At 37.5% G+C, this 16,548-nt stretch overlaps 1 protein-coding gene across 2 annotated transcripts in view; it reads left to right on the top strand.

The window, feature by feature from the left end:
• Positions 1–8,556, top strand: part of CGA (glycoprotein hormones, alpha polypeptide) — a 53,848-nt gene extending 45,292 nt beyond the window's left edge. For both annotated transcript variants that reach the window (XM_082248914.1, XM_082248915.1), the window contains exons 2-4: positions 4,370–4,476; positions 5,126–5,313; positions 8,314–8,556. In XM_082248914.1, coding sequence (XP_082105040.1) covers positions 4,377–4,476; positions 5,126–5,313; positions 8,314–8,391 — 366 coding nt within the window. In that variant the 5' untranslated portion in view covers positions 4,370–4,376 and the 3' untranslated portion in view covers positions 8,392–8,556. The remainder of the gene's footprint in view (positions 1–4,369; positions 4,477–5,125; positions 5,314–8,313) is intronic.
• Positions 8,557–16,548: the final 7,992 nt, after the last annotated feature.

The following is a 16,548-nucleotide window of genomic DNA, read 5'->3' as shown; positions in this document are numbered from 1 at the left end:
TTTAACTCTTTATTACTAATACAGATATTAACCTTTCATCACATATGGTGTTCACAGAAATTTAACAAAACATAGGACCATTGCTTGGCAGTACCGGAAGGTAAAAAACCTTGAGCCTTTAGAACCACTTTAATATCAGTTACAATTCTGAATGCTACACTGTATTTTCATAGTCTTAGGATATGGTGATGGAGAGTCTCATGTATTATGAAATGAAAACTTGGTTTTCTTTGGAGAAAAAGACATCTTAGTGGTTGTTTAACTAGTTTGTATGAATACACCCTGAGTGAAAAAAATTATTTGTGGTACAAACACAGTTAGTTGCCTAAGGAAATAAGAGAAATTTAAAAAATGATTTTCTTATAACTAATACAGTTATAGTTATAAAAAGATAAAATATTTTGATGCAAAGAAATGATCTGATTTAATTTGTGGGGTCAGTTAGAAATGCTTTGTAAGGAAAAACTGGTCGCAATTTGTTTGCCTCTTTTCTTCAGCAAAACTCCTGGAGTTTGCAATATGCTAGATGTGTATTATTCAACCTAGTTAACTATGTAACTATATAAGCCTCCGGAACTGGAACATTTTAACATTAAGACTATCTGTAAACAGAAAATTTAGAAATTAATTTCGAGTTGTTCTTATTGATGTTAACTTGACACACTGGCAGCTTGGCAGGAGGTGCGTCTGAAATGAATTTTAAAAACATGAGACGATTAAGTAGATATAAAAGTAATTAGATAAAGAGCTGCTCTACAGCCAGCAGACATGAAATTGATCCCTGGCTTAGGTGCTAAATCCCACGCTATAGATGCAACTGGTATAAAAAGAGAAAGTGAAAAGTCAACTACCCCAGAAGTTCAGACTTACATCAAGGGATCGTCAAACCACACAGTCATTCCCTGTATTGCAGAAAAAAAGGTAATAGAGTCTTTCATACTCTTTTGTGTGAAAACTGCACTTTTAACTATGCTGGTTTGCTTAAATAAAGAATGTTGGGTAAGATTAACTGCTCAAACTTATCATTTAATCATTAAAAATGTAACCTAATCTTTTGTGCTATTGTTTTGCCTAAATATATATATTTTTAAAGTATAAAATGTAAAATATTGACCTTTTGGACACTTGTAATGATTTTAATGTAATAAGTCTAGAGTGAGCATATTCAATTTTGATCCAACTTTAATGAACTCTTCACTGTGCACACATTTTTCTAAGCTCTATTCTGAGCTGAGATTCCTTGAAATAGCTTTGTTTTTTTTTTCCTGGAGGAAAGTGGTTTGAGTATTACAGAAGCGGTGGTCCTGCTTTGACCCTTACTATTTCTGGGTCAGGAAAGCTTCACATGTTCCCCTGCACCAGACCTATTATGTGACCTGAGTTTTAAATAAATGAAGTGTAGGGAGCCCTAAAGCATGTGTGTTTTTCCTGACTTCATCGTTTACAACACAACATCTACCAGTCTATTCAACTTAATGGTCTGGGTCACTTGATCACACTAGTATCCTGATCTGATTACCTACTTTACTTACAGTTATACAAATGTTTTTTCATAAATTTATATATTCTAATAAAAATGTTTTTTTTTTTTTGTATATCTGGTGCCTATAAAGTCCATGTTGTCTGTCCAATTTTCTCCTATACCAATCAGGACGTGGCACTTTCTAAAACTACTACAGTACCACACTGTGATGGTGTAAATGTTTTATAGTATCTATTCAACCTAATGGACCTGGTAGATAATGTTAAAGCTGCTCATTTTGTAATGAAAATTATGTCTGTTTTTATTTTACTTTTTGAAGGATTTAACAAATTTATAACTAAGAATTTTTGGCTTACAGTTGGCACATTAGTCAGGTATGCAAAAGTAGACTTCACAGTCACTAATTTTGATAGCATTGTGAAAAAATGTATTGTTAATCATTTGAAGTGTCATGAGTCTAGGGACACATGTCTACTTTCACTAACCATTCTGGTCTGCCTGTCGGCTCAAACACTCACAATCAGTCTTTTCCATTCCAATTATAAATAAAAGCTCTGTAATTAACTTGTTTCCAGGAACATTTCTGCATTTAACAATACCTACTGAATAATTCAATACATAATGGTCCTCTGTTTTTTTATTTTTTTTTTACAGTTTTTCCATGTGGTTAAAAAAGTCACTGCTGTAATAAACCTAAACTCTGCCAGCAGTCACATTTTTGTATACCTGGAAGAATAAAAAGCTTGAATACAACATTTGGTTGTACGAAAAGCAAATCTTTCAACACCTATCACACAGAAAAAATACCAACAGAGCGTGTACTGCTTTCATGCACTAGGTGGCAGCCAACTCTTTTTCAAGGGACATAATATACTCCTAGGAGAAAAAAGGCATGTTGAAATTTTAAATATACTTAGTTAAGCATTTTTTAGCTGGCATTGCACTTATTGCTTTTCCAGGAAAAATGCCCCTGTTATCTCTAACATAAGCTTCGGAACTAAATACATACAGTAACTAATGCTTTTTTTCATAATTATGGCATAAAGTGATACTTGATATTGAATTGCTTTCTTCTACAATCAATGTAAAATGTACCCGGTACCTTGTTGATATAGTATTTACTGTATATGAAAATATGCAAAGGAATCTTTGCAAGTCATTTTAGGATTGTGCTCCAGTGTGAAGAAGAATCAAGCAAAACTTCTTTACTTGACAGTAACAACTAAGACTAAAATAGGAATATTATTTTGCACCACATTCAAGTATATTTATGAGCATTAAAGGCATTTCCCAGGTGGAAAGGTCTGTTTTAAATGTTAACTTTAGTAATTTCTGCAGAGAAAGACTGTAACAATATGACAAGGTAAAAGAAAATAATCAGATCTTTGTTGATAATGGATGGATGTGTGTGGGTTTAGATTTATATTAGTGAGAGCTGAAAAACAATGTAATAGAATGGACACAGATTGCATGGACTAGTTTGCCAATAATCTATAATTGTTATGCAAGCAGTGACGGAGTCTAGGTATATACACTAAGTTGTAATGATCTAACCCAAGTATTTCTTTAGCAGCAGAGGTAGCGAGACAGTAAATGGTTTCAAACATGCTTGGGACAAACATAGATCTATACTCAGACAAAAAGGTTAATGAAAAAAAAAAAAAAAACATAAAAAAAATATATAAAAAATTAGTAGACTCAATGGACTACTCTGTCTTTTTCTGTTGTCAACTTTCTATATTTCTATAATAATTACAATTTATAACAGGATGAGGTGTAGAGTCTTTATAATTTAATATGAATTATTATTAATATTAATTTATAACCAAAATATATATCTATATATATTTCCTTGTAACCTGGATAACTGTGACATCATTTTGACATTGATTGGTCACTTATATTCTGATTTGTATATTCTCAACAAACACTAATATAAAATTATCAGGTAACTGCTGATTTAATCCTATCCTTGAAAAATAGATATAATATATTGTTGCAGGCATTTGCTAAAAAGTTTTCAATTGAACATTATGGCTACTGTCTGAAAACCAATGGTACGCTGTAAGTCAGTTCCTAGTTGTCAGATCTTGGCATCCAATAAATTCTACATAGATAAAACACATACGTCTTAGCAGTGTATGCCAAAAAAAAAAAAAAACCTAAAGAATCAGCATCAGTAAGTGTGCAGTCAGAAAAGAGCAATGTTTCCAACAAACAACCCTTTAATGCAACAATTGACTGTTCGTATTACACTACTACATAATTTAGGCAAGGATAGTTAATGCAGGCTAGTTTGGAGAAGTGGAGAGATGTTGTGTATTGTGTATATACTGTATATAAAACGTACCCACATTTTCTCTCCCTTGGCCCTGCATTTCCTAACAAATTTTGCTGTAATATTCAACAGTAATCCCCAAGGAACCAATAGCGAAAGGGTGAGATCAACATATGTGTGACATTGCCAACAAACAGCAGTATTTTCATTTGTGTGACAGTTAATATATGCTATAAATATATTCCCATAAGTGTCATTCCCTTGTATACAAAAGCGGAATACTGAGTACATTTTGACTGCTTTGCAATCCATTTACTTATATATTGTTATATCCCCGATGATGAGTTCTCAATAGGTTAAACAAAAATCTAAAAAATGGGAAGAATATTTAAAACAGGCTTGTCATATATACACAAGCATGGTCCTAAACATTTCTTAATGGTAATTGTGTAGAAGGCTATGCATTTGAAATAGATCATTTTAATGCAGTATGACATATTTCAGGCACAGTGCACCAAATTAGAATAAGACACCTCACCCGTGTGCAACAACATGTCATAACATTCTAAAATATTTCAACTAATGGAAATACTTGTCTTTTATTTCAGACACACTATGGATTGTTATGGAAAATGCATAGCACTTGCACTGGTCTTTTTGTCAGTCTGTATGCATGTCATCTATACTTTTCCTGATGAAAATTTTTCGTCTCCAGGTAAGGATGTTTACATCTAAAGGATTTTGTTAGTAATTTAGGTTTTAGAGGTGCAATACAGTTTAAATTGTAGGATTAACTTTGAAGTAAACCTGTCGCAAGCCAGGATAATTTGAAGTGGGCATATCATAAAAATAATCCCTAAGCACAGTCACCTTTTGTTTAAAAAGTACATAAAAATAATCAGACAAGTTGAAGTTCTATGCAGTGGATGATCAGTAAGTTTGGTAAAGCTGTATAGAGTGCCTAATATTTTTTTGTACGGGGAGGACATTGAAGTTTTTTGTTGCAGCTGGGAAAAGCTTTGTGCCATATACAGATTTCACTGACTATTACTGAAATACAAACTGCATATATCTCAGGCTGGTCCCAATAATGTAATATTATTCAAGAGATGATTGATTTATTGTCATTTGCCCTGGGAACAGCCTATTTTTTTAAAGTATAGCTGGAAACTGGTTTTGCATGCAGAATGCAGCGTCTCCAAAGTAACATGCAAAGAGGATTTGCATTAAAATACGTATTGCTTTGCTGAAATACACAGTTGACTAGTTGCAGTGTATGATAGTAATATATGTAAAATAAGTGTCAGATCCTCATTTTTATGTATCAATCAAGCATATACAAGTTTGTTTGTTTTATATATCAGGTTGCCCTGAATGCAAACTGAAGGAAAACCTGCATTTTTCCAACGCGAGAACCGGTCGAATTTTTCAGTGCAGTGGATGCTGCTATTCTAGAGCATACCCTACCCCAATGAGATCAAAGAAGACAATGTTGGTGCCAAAGAACATTACCTCTGAAGCAAAGTGCTGTGTGGCAAAGACTCAATACAGAGTAAGAAATGCACAAGTATTCAAAAATATTTTACTTGAAGCTACCGATCTTGTCTTAACTTGTGCATGCTGAAAGTCCAAACCCATCTTTTCCCTCCCTATGAAGATAGAAAAAAGCAATCAAAACATGGCAGTGCATCGGCAAAAAAAAAAAAAGTTTCAATCACTATTTGTGGTAGGGAGATTTCTGCTTGCCCTTAATTGTTGCTGACAGCCATCAATAGTTTGATAATCAATAATTTGACAAGTAATAAGAAATCTATTGCGAGTTTTTTTTTAAAAAACTTCTCCACTCTAGCCAACAATAAAATAAAAGTTCTGGCTGGACTTGGGCTTTGATGGCATGTCTGGTATGCCTATGTCCTAAATGGTGTTCTACTTTAAATTAGTTGCCTGTGCTACACTGTGCATCCACAATAAATGGTTATACCTATAGGAACTCACATGAACAAACACATTCATGCACATCCCCATTTTCATAGGTAGTCAGTGGGGCAGTAGTGGAGCTGGGTCATATCTTTTTACTCATCAATGAAACATTCTGCCACATTCATTGGGATAATTGCCCAGATTTTTTGCAAACATTGTTAAAGATTTGTTGATTTCCTATGAAAAACACAACAATCAGAGACGTAGGGTTATGCTGGAAACCTTCTTTGGTCAATTGAACTGCTTCCTGTACATGGATTATTGTTGCTATGGATACCTTAATCAGGTACAATGCTAGTTCAAAGGGCTTATGTGTGACAAATCTGGGCGCAGACATTCGCATGACTGTGTAGATATGGAAAAGATATTGATAGATAGCCAAGTTACTAACAAGTCCAGTGTACTTAAATCAATAGTGATCATCAAATGCCTATATTTTAGAAAAACCCTCTAGAGATGCTGAAGCGATATAGACAAATGCCTATAGTTGCTGCAGGCTGGCCATGTAGCATAAATATAATTGTCTACAGTTGTCCATGTGGGAGTACCACATTGCTAAGTTAATTATTGTGTCAGTAGAACCTACATTTTACATGCTATCTAATAACTCGCTGTGCACATGTAGGTCTCCTATGCAATTATTTGTGTATGGTACCATTCTAAGAATAAAATCTACTTAGTTAGCTGCATGAATAGCCATGTGTACTTCAGAAACCCCCAACAACTTCCATGTACACAATCATCTGAAAAATAACTAGGGCAGTGATGACAACTACCTCTCTAGACTGAGATTAATTTGACAGTTTAACAAGGAATACTTGTTTAATTTTAGAAAACAGTGTAGAAACAGTGTAACCATACAGCAGAAATTACTGTTTATACAGATATAGTTATCAGGTTGTGCCCCAAGAGAGATGCATACTACAAATATTTTATAACCATTTTTATTACGAGTCAAATTGTTCTTTTTTTTTTTTTTTTACTTCTAATCATCAAAAAGGCAAAATGTTGAAAATTCTAACCAGGTTAAAAAAACTTTTTGGGAATAGTTTTATAATATTTTGATGTTTTAACAGTTATGTAATAGAGAACTCACTGATCCATCTGGTGAACTTGAAAATCTAGCTCTTGGCAAATTCACCAGCCAAATAACTTTTTATAGAAACCTGCCCTGGGTTTGTCTGAGCTTCCTGAGAATATGCACTCAAATCTCCAGCTTTAGATAAAAATACCTACTTTTTAACTGTTTTATTTCTTATTCTTCATACCAATGTGCAAATTAAAACCTTCACACTTCTGTTATGATTTTTCCCCCTGTTACTACTAAAGTTTCAACAAATGTAATAGTTATGGAATACAACTTAATGTGGAAATTGGACATATTAGAGAATTTTTTTAAATGAAGTCTGGCTAAAGCTGGTGGAAGGAAATAGACTTGATTTAGTTGAATAAATATGCTACTTCAGAAGAAGGTGCTGGTTTGTGATCATTTAATTGGATCTGAATATTTGTCATGTGTATCCGTTATTAGATTATTATAAGATTTGTTAAATAAGCCTGTGGCCATGAATGTTTTTTTTCTGTCTTTCATGAAAATAGTCTCAGTATAATACATTGTGTTTTATTGGCCTAGAAAAGCCTACACTGAAATGTACCTACTACAATATTTCACATTTTAGTGTCGATCTGGCACCAGTATATGTATTAGTATGGTTTTAACTAGGAAAACCATGCAAACGCAGGAACAGATTACACCCTTTTGAAAATTATTATTTTTATTTTTTTGAAAATTCTTAGATTACACCCTTTTAGGGTCTATTTGGCACCAGTATATGTATTAGTATGATTTTAATTTGGAAACCCATGCAAACGCAAGAACAGATTACTTCCTCGTGCATATAGTGTGCATGGTGGGATTTAAACTAAGCAAATGCAGTGAATATCTATCAAGGGGTAGCACGCGATCCACAAAACAGTTTGTGCAGCTGCTAAAACACTCGCAATAGTATTTGTCTCTAGAGAAAAATTAGCTGTTGGCAACACCTGTCAAATTTAAAGAAAAGTATCTTTGACAGTCAGATATCAGTTTTAATAATTTTATATAAACAGCTTAAGGACTTATTTATATAAAAAAAGGTAGGGTAATATGTTTATAGACTTACTTTATTTTTTGTCTACTAACTAAAAACCTAAAAGCTAAAATATTATTATGATATGTTTGTTTTCTCCAGTTTTAATCATTGAACCAGTGTACATTATTACTCAAACTGGGGTGTCTATTTTTATTGCAAAGAATGCAAATTCCTACATATACCCCAAAGGCAGTAAAAGAAGTGGGTCCCTGTGAAAAGATGTGAAGTATTTTTTGTAGACATAGCAAACATTAGCAGAGACATACCTGCTCTTTCTAAAACTAAAAAAAGTTTGGTCTATTGACCCAAAATGTTCATATATCAACAGCAAAATCCCATTGGTTGCCAAGTGTGAACCATTGGTAAAATTGTATTAAAGTCCAGCCTGAAGTTTTTACATGTTTTTTTATTTACTTCAGAATTTTTTATTTATTTTCCAGGTTACGGTAAGGGACACCATGAAGATTGAAAACCATACAGCTTGTCACTGCAGCACCTGCCTGTACCACAAATCCTAAGCGTCAAATCCAAAGCTGTCTTTTGTTAACATGCAATTATAAAACAGCTTTCCTGCCTTTTATTAAGAACCTTTGACAATGTCCCTGACTTTGTCTGAATAGAAGCACACTTTTCTCTTTACCTTAATTACCGTCACTGATCTCAAATAAAGCTGATTTTTTTTTTATTCTTGCTTGTATACACTCAATTAAACTTAGATTAGAATTGATATTTGATGTACATTTTTCACTATTTTTCAAGTCACCGATTCAGTATTTGTACACATTTATAAAACTGGAAAAATTGTCTATTGACTAAGCTAGTGGTTCAAATATGGGGCCTATTTTTGTTTTTGAGCCCCTTTTTTTTTAAATACCAATTCAATATTAAATTACATAATGGCTTTTATTAAAACAATGGAAACCCCAAAAACAACATTTTAGGACTTATAAGTTGCAAAACAGTACATTTCTGTTTCACCTTGTGTGTACTGGGCTGATATCTGTTGAGGAAGGGGTGCCCTTTTAATTAAAAAACAAAACAACAAAACAAAAAAAACATTCTGGCATTGGATACACTTTGAGGTTGATTTACCAAAACTGGAGAGTGCAAAATCTGGTGCAGCTGTGCATGGTAGCCAATCAGCTTCTAAAGCTTGGTTCACACATGTCCAGCTGTGGTTTGCAGTCCAGAGTCTAGTTTGTTTCTGTTCACTGGTTCAGGTATGATTTAGGTCCAATTTTTTGCCCGAATTTGCACCTGAACCTGACCCAAAAATGCACAGGACCCTTTTGTAAACTGTGCCATGGCCGCCTCGCTCCATTGAGAGCCGGTGACACTTGTATGTCATTAGAATTGGATGGAGTGAAAATCGCATTCCAATTTGCACATATGTAAACCCAGCCTAACTTCAGCTTGTTCAATTAAGCTTTGACACAAAAACCTGGAAGCTGATTGGTTTCTCTACAGAGATGCACCAGATTTTACATGCTTCACTTTCCCCTTTGTTTATTAAAAACATGGTTCACCAAGCCTAAGGAGACCAAATAAGCTAACACCAGTCCAAAGATAACTCTTATGCTTGGTACACACGATAAGTTTGTTCAATTAAGCTTTGACACAAAAACCTGGAAGCTGATTGGTTTCTCTGCAGAGCTGCACCAGATTTTGCATGCTTCACTTTTCCTTTTGTTTATTAAAAACATGGTTCGCCAAGCCTAAGGAGACCAAATAAGCTAACACCAGTCCAAAGATAACTCTTATGCTTGGTACACATGATAAGTTTTTTTGCATTCAACCCAGCAGGCTGAACGAAAAAACACTGGGGAGCTTTATTGTACTAACTATGTGATGTTAGTACGTGATCTTCCCACTGTGCTATTGCTTTCTGGCAGGGGGACCTCCCCCCCCACCAGAAAAAAACTGGTCAGCACTCGCAGCCATTGGCTGCAAGCACTGACCGGTTACTGATTGGCTGCTGGTTTTCCGTCATGCTCATCCAACAGAAGCCGGTCATGAGATCAACTTCTGTCAGACAAGGAGCTATACACACGGGCCAAATTTAGGCCGGTTTCTACTATACAGACTGATTTTGCTGATTTTCAGCCCGTGTGTACGGGGCTTTAGGCATAAGCCTTTAAAGCAAATGCCTAGACCTAGTAGGAAAGTATGTAGGGAAGATCACTTAACTTTTTCTATGTGGCACTGGCTTCTGTATAATGTATATTTATATGCCGCCTACTATAAAACCAGAAAATGTATACTGATTCTTGTTAATAAGGTAACGTTGTGTCCACCTTCAATAAGCTAATCGTGTGCTAGCAAAATCCTGTTTTTGAATTTCCATCACACGTGACTGGGTATACAAAGTGAACATGGGTCTACCTTATTTGCCATTATTCACTTTGCAAAGTCAATATTTGCTAAGTAAACAGCATTCTATCTTTTAGCACTTCTGTCCCATTGATTTTAGAGGTTGACCATGATTTCTATATTGCCTGTTTGCTCCATACAACACATTTTTTTTTTTTAAATAAAAGGTAATTTGGTAACCACATATGCAAAACTAAACATATGTTAACAGTCCCTAAATGAAGAACTGTTCTTTTGAAGTTCTGCAAAAACATTTTCTAGCTCAAAGAGATTAGAAAATGTAACAGATGATTCACTTAAAGTAGAACTAAAGGCAAATCTTATTGTTTAGTTTTGGACAGAGTGGAGAGCGATTGGAACACCTGTCTGGGTCCCCCGTTAGGGTTTATTACTATTCTCAAAAATGAAAGTAAAATAAAATCCAAATTTTGGTTTGTCCCTAGAACAGTAATAGAGGTGAAATCTTCCAAATTGGACACTAGCTCTGGGGGGCGGTTGGGGGGGAAGAGACTACCCAAAATTGCAGGGATTTCCTCTCACTTGCTTGATTGTTTTGGCTTTGAGACAGGAAGTGAATGGAAATTCCACTATGGGACACAAAGTGCAAATAAATCTGGTAGGGGTTTTACCTTTCCCTTAGTCTATCAAAAATGAAAAAAAAAAAAAAAAAAAAAAGGTTTTCCCTATAGTTCTACTTTAATCAGTTATAGCTGGATTTTATGCCTTTGGCATTAGCATAATTTATTGAACCAATTACGTATTACATATTTAGTGCTTTAACTGTATGCTAACAATGACACCATATACATTATACACCTAAATGTGTCTACATGCAGGTTCACGATTTGCTGATGCTCCCTGAGGCACTCTAATATGCAAATAGCAACTTTAGGTTTTAATATGGGACATGAACAAACTCTCACCTTCATCACCTGACCAATGAGGCCGCCTATCACAGTATTAGTCAGGCGCACAATTGATGTAGGAGCTGAAGGTATTTGCATATTACAGTGCGCTGGGTTTTTATTGTTACATTCAAGTATAAAAAAGGGAAAAAAATACATCACTCAACTTGCAGTAAATTAGTTTAGTGCTGACTCACCATATAAAGTGTATTGGTGGGGTTTCAAGAGCCAAGGAGTAAAGTATAAAATTCAAAAGGACACAGGTAAAGAACCAAGTGTCCAAACAGAGGCTCTGCAGAGAAACACACTGCAGCTTCTAAGAAATTACAAAAAACTTTATTACATATTAATAAATGTGACAAAAAAGCGTTCGCCAAACCAAACATTAAAAATATCTATGACAACATTTTGTCAGAGATTAGGTATAAAAACAACCCGGGTGCTCAACCATCCCTCCGTTTTTCATTTTTAAATGGAAAATCTATTCTTTTTCACGTTGCAAAAGGACTTTATCAAAATCTCCCCTGCGATTGGGTAACATAAGGGCAAAAAAGCCCTTTATCTTCAAACCTGCAGGAGAGGACCCATGACATGTTTCAAAATGTTGGGCAATAGGGTTTCTTTCCAAGTTGTTCTTGTTTTTGGTATTTTTAATGCTGCTCAGATGTTCACCGATGCGGATGCGCAATTGACGTTTGGTCTTGCCAACATAAAGTTTCTTACAAGGACATTCCAAAAGATATAAAACTTGTTGAATGTTGTACCACAATTTATCCCACGTTCCGATGTGCGCCATATGAACTTTCCTTTACAGCATTAGCCATTACAGCTTTTAGTACTGTTGGAATGTCTATGCAATTGGAATCTACCAATGTCAGTCTCATAATTCACTGTGGATGGAACCGCAATTACTGAGTCAACTTTCATGTCGGATTTCATTTGGCCATTGATACATACATTTTGTGATTTGGGCCCTTGTGTGCATGGAGAGATGGTTGAGCACCCTAGTTGTTTTTATACCTAATCTCTGACAACGTTGTCAGAGATACTTTTAATGTTTGGTTTGGTGAACGCTTCTTTGTCACATTTATTATAACGTTATTTGCAATTTCTTAGAAGCTGCAGTGTGTTTCTCTGCAGAGCCTCTGTTTGGACACTAGGTTCTTTACCTGTGTCCTTTTTTGAATTTTAGGTTTTTATTGTTGTCTGTGTCCGCTTTTGGAAGATTAAATATTACTTTCTGACCCAGTGGTCAAAAATTCCAAATTTTTTAAGCTGTCCGCAGAACAGGAGGTAAGCAGAAATCTTCTATTGGGAACACCTGTTGTGATAACTGTCTGATAAAGGTTCTAACCCATACCCACTCTATCCAAAACTAGAAAAAAGAATTTGGAGCTTGAGTTTAACTTTAAAGTGAAACTGTGCTTGCATGAAAGCTTTTGAGCAAGTTATTGAATTTTCTACTGCATGGTTTGTATAACAACTTAGGGCCAAGAACATATTTATGGAAAACTTAATCTAAACACCAGAAAAATTATATGGATTCAAGTGTAATAGCCATTTTTTGAAGCTTGTAGGGCTGCTAATAAGTTAACATTTTTCTTCAATGGAAAGAATTGTGACTTTGGGTTAATTTAATTTTAATTACCCATTTAGAATCAGGTGAGAGAGAGTTCTGCTCATTGGGAAAGTAATTTTCTTAACATAGCTTTTTGTAGAGCAGGGGGCCATAAAAGAAACACACCAGCATAGAAAAGTGATAGCAGAAAAAGACCAAATAGTCCATCGAGTCTGCCTATTATATATTACGGAAAATTGTTGCCCCATACCTACCGTAATTTTCCTTTCCTGGTGTATCCTTACGTCAGCAAACCATGGGTTAATCTGCTGTACGTAACCCTCAGAACCACCTCCAATAGCTAGAATAAAAGGCCCTCCCTCCTGATCCCTGGTGTTCTCTTAACTATATAGCGACAGGCCACCAGGGTGGGAAAGTTGTACTGATGTGAGGATACGCCAGGAAAAAAAAATTATAGTAGGTATGGGGCAACAATTTTCTGCATTCCTGGCCAACCTCATGTCAACACACCATGGGAATGAACTAGTAATAAGAAAAAACAGACTGGAACCATAGGACACTCAGTCAAGATATGTTGCATAAGGAAAAAAAGATTTTATGTCTCTTGTAAGGCTGCTGAGACCACCGCTGTCCCAAATTTTGCGGATTCTGTGGCCTGAATATCTAGGCTATAGTGCTGAGCAAAGATTGTGCAAGAACTCCAACTGGCCGTTCTACAGATGTCCTCCAACAGAACCTTAGCGTATGCTGCCCAGGAGGCTGCCATCCCTCTCGTTGAATGAGCATGTATAACTTCCGGAGGAGCCAGACCTTGGTTCTTGTAGGCTGGGGTGATGACCCTTGAAACCCATGAAAAGATAATTCTTGATGCCGCAGCCTCACCCTTTTTGGCACCCACTGGGAGGACAAAAAGGTTATCTACCTTCCTGACAGGAGCCAATCTCTTCAGATACATGGACAGCAGGCTCACTAGATCCAGTATGCTGAAATCCTCTGTTCGAGAGGACGGAGATGTTTGATCGAAACTTGGGAGGATTGCCTCCCAAATTTCATGGAAGATAGATGTGACCTTAGACCTCAAGCTTGGCGCAGGTCGGAGAATGGCTCTTTGTGGAAGGATCACGCAGTAAGGCTCTTTGCAGGACAGAGCTGCCAGCTCTGAAACTCTTCTTGCCGAAACGATGGTGACCAAAAACACAGATTCTAGGGTCAGGAACCATAAGGAGAAAGAGTCCAGAGGTAAAAATGGAGGTTGCATAAGTGACCTAAGAACAAGACCAAAATCACAGGAAGGTATAAGGCATTTCTTTGGTGGTTTAATGTGAATTGCCGCCTGCAGGAAACACCTAATTAGAGGATCTTCAGCCCACCTATGCCAAGTGAGAGATGACAAGGCAGAGACCTGCACTTTAATCAAGTTATATGCTAATCCCTTATCTAAGGCAGATTTCAGGAAGTCCAGTATGTTGGGCAGAGAAGGAGACTCAGGAGAAAAGTGCTTGCATTGAGCAAACTCTACAAATTTCCTCCAAACACGTTCATACGCGAGGATGGTTGAAGTCTTTCTGGCCCTTATTAATGTCTATACCACCAGGGAGGAAAGTCCCTGAGCCTTTAATCAGGCCAATTCAGGAGCCATGCCGCTAGTCGTAGTATTTAAGGGGTTGGAGTGTCGCCACTGTTTCTGGGTCAAATGATCTTCTTTGGCTGGAAACAGGATTGGCGGGGCTGACAACTTGTGCATGATCACAGGAAACCAAAGCCTCCTCAGCCATTGGGGAGCCACCAAAAATGTATAAACCTTCTCCGCTCTGATTTTCAATAGAACCTTCATTAGTAGTGGGACTAGTGGAAAGATGTACACCATTGGATCAAAAAGGCATCCTGTGCTAGTGCCCCTGCACATCTGTATCTTGCCACAAACAGAGGCAACTGAGCATTTTTAGGGGTCGCCATTAAGTTGACTGTGGGCTTGCCCCACTCCCTGAAAATTGTTTTGAGGTACTTCGGTTGGAGTGACCACTCGCTGTGTTCGGGAAAATGTCTGCTCAGCTGATCTGCCAGCTGATTCTGGCTCCTTGGAAGATATGCTGCTGTCAGATCCTGAAGGTGCTCTTCTGCCCAAGCAAAGATGTCTGCCGAAAGGTGAAGGAGTGTTAGAATCCTTGTCCCTCCTTGGCGGGCGAGGTAAGCTACTGTGGTCTTGTTGTCCAGTATCATCTTGACCTGTGCTCCCGGAAGATCTTCCTGAAAAGATTGTAGAGCAAGGAAGGCTGTCTGGAGTTCCAAATGAGTTGATTATCTGTGTAATGGGTCCCAACGGTCCTGGATTTGTTTTCCCTGACAGTGGGCCCCCGACCCTGAAGGCTGGCATCTGAGGTGACGATAGTCCAGTCCCCTGAATTGAGGGCTACCCCCCGGGATAGATTCTCCGGCACAGTCCACCAATCTAGATCTCATCGTGCTCCCTCTGGTATGTATATTTTCTGGTTCTTGTATGACCAGTCCCATTGGTTTAAGAAGGTCACCTGGAATGACCTCATATGCCACCTGGCCCAAGGGACTACCGGAATTGTGGCAGTAAACATCCTGATTAGGATCATGCAGTCATCGGCTGGGAGAAAAGTAGACCTCATTGTGCTTAGGGTACACTGGTGCAGTTGATGGATCTTCCTGTCTGGGAGATACACCCTTCCCTGAGAAATAGAGAAAATTACTCCCAAGTACTCCATTGTTTGGGAGGGATAGAGCTGGCTTTTTTGTACATTTAGTATCCAACCGAAACTAGTCAGGGTCAGAAGGACCTGGTCTCATTGCTCCCTGAGTCGTTGAGTGGAGTTTCCCAGAATGATAATATCGTCCATTTAATGGAATATTTTTATTCCCTCCAGGCGAATTAGGGAAATTACGGAGAGGAGGATCTTTGAGAATACCCTTTGTGCGGTACAGATGCCAAAAGGGAGGCATGTGAATTGATAATGAAGATGGCGCACTGCAACCCTTACAAACTTCTAATGTTGCTCCCTTATGGGGATGGGGATGGGGACATGCAGGTAGGTGTCTGAAAGGTCCACTGAATCGAGCCAGTCATCCTCCTGGACCACGTTCATTATGGTCTGGAGGGACTCCATTTTGAACTGCCCATTGAGGATGTAATTGTTTAGTCTTCTTAAAGACAAGACAGGTCTTAAGGTCCCTGAAGATTTTGGTACCAGGAAGATTGGGGAGTAGAAACCTCTCCCCTCACCTCTGCCAGAACATGCTTGATGGCCCCTTTGGACAAGAGTTCATCTATATAGGTCTGTAAAGACTGTCTCTTCTCGGGACAACCTGGCCACTGAATTCTCACAAAGGAATTCAAAGGGCGGTGTATGAATTCTATGGAGTAACCATTTTTTTATAGTGTCCGTAAACTTCGCCGCCCAGACCCTTCAATAGGAGGCTAGCCTTGCTCCCACCAGACAAGCCTGGGCAAGCGCATCCTCAAAAAGACTTTTCACTCGCCCTGGCTGCCTGTGCTGCCTTAGATTTGATGCCCTGGAGAAAGGAACTTTGAGTCTATCCCATCCTGGCCTGTAGGCTTTTGCCTCCCGGAAGCGTCTGTAGGTTGACTGACTGGGCCGTCCAAGTTGTTTCTTTGGGTAGGCTGAGGGAAAAGAGCCGATTTACCTCCTGTGACTCTTTTAATGGCATCATCCAAGGTCTTTACAAACAGTAGTTTGCCGTTGTATGGTAGACTTTATAAGGCCTGTTTGGAAGTTTCGTCTGCTGAACAATGACGGAGCCACAGGGCCCTCTTCGCTGTAATTGCACTGGCCATG

This window comes from Pelophylax lessonae (assembly GCF_965119305.1).
Source record: "Pelophylax lessonae genome assembly, chromosome: 3".
NCBI lineage: Eukaryota > Metazoa > Chordata > Amphibia > Anura > Ranidae > Pelophylax > Pelophylax lessonae.
This window is presented reverse-complemented; position numbering and strand designations above follow the sequence as displayed.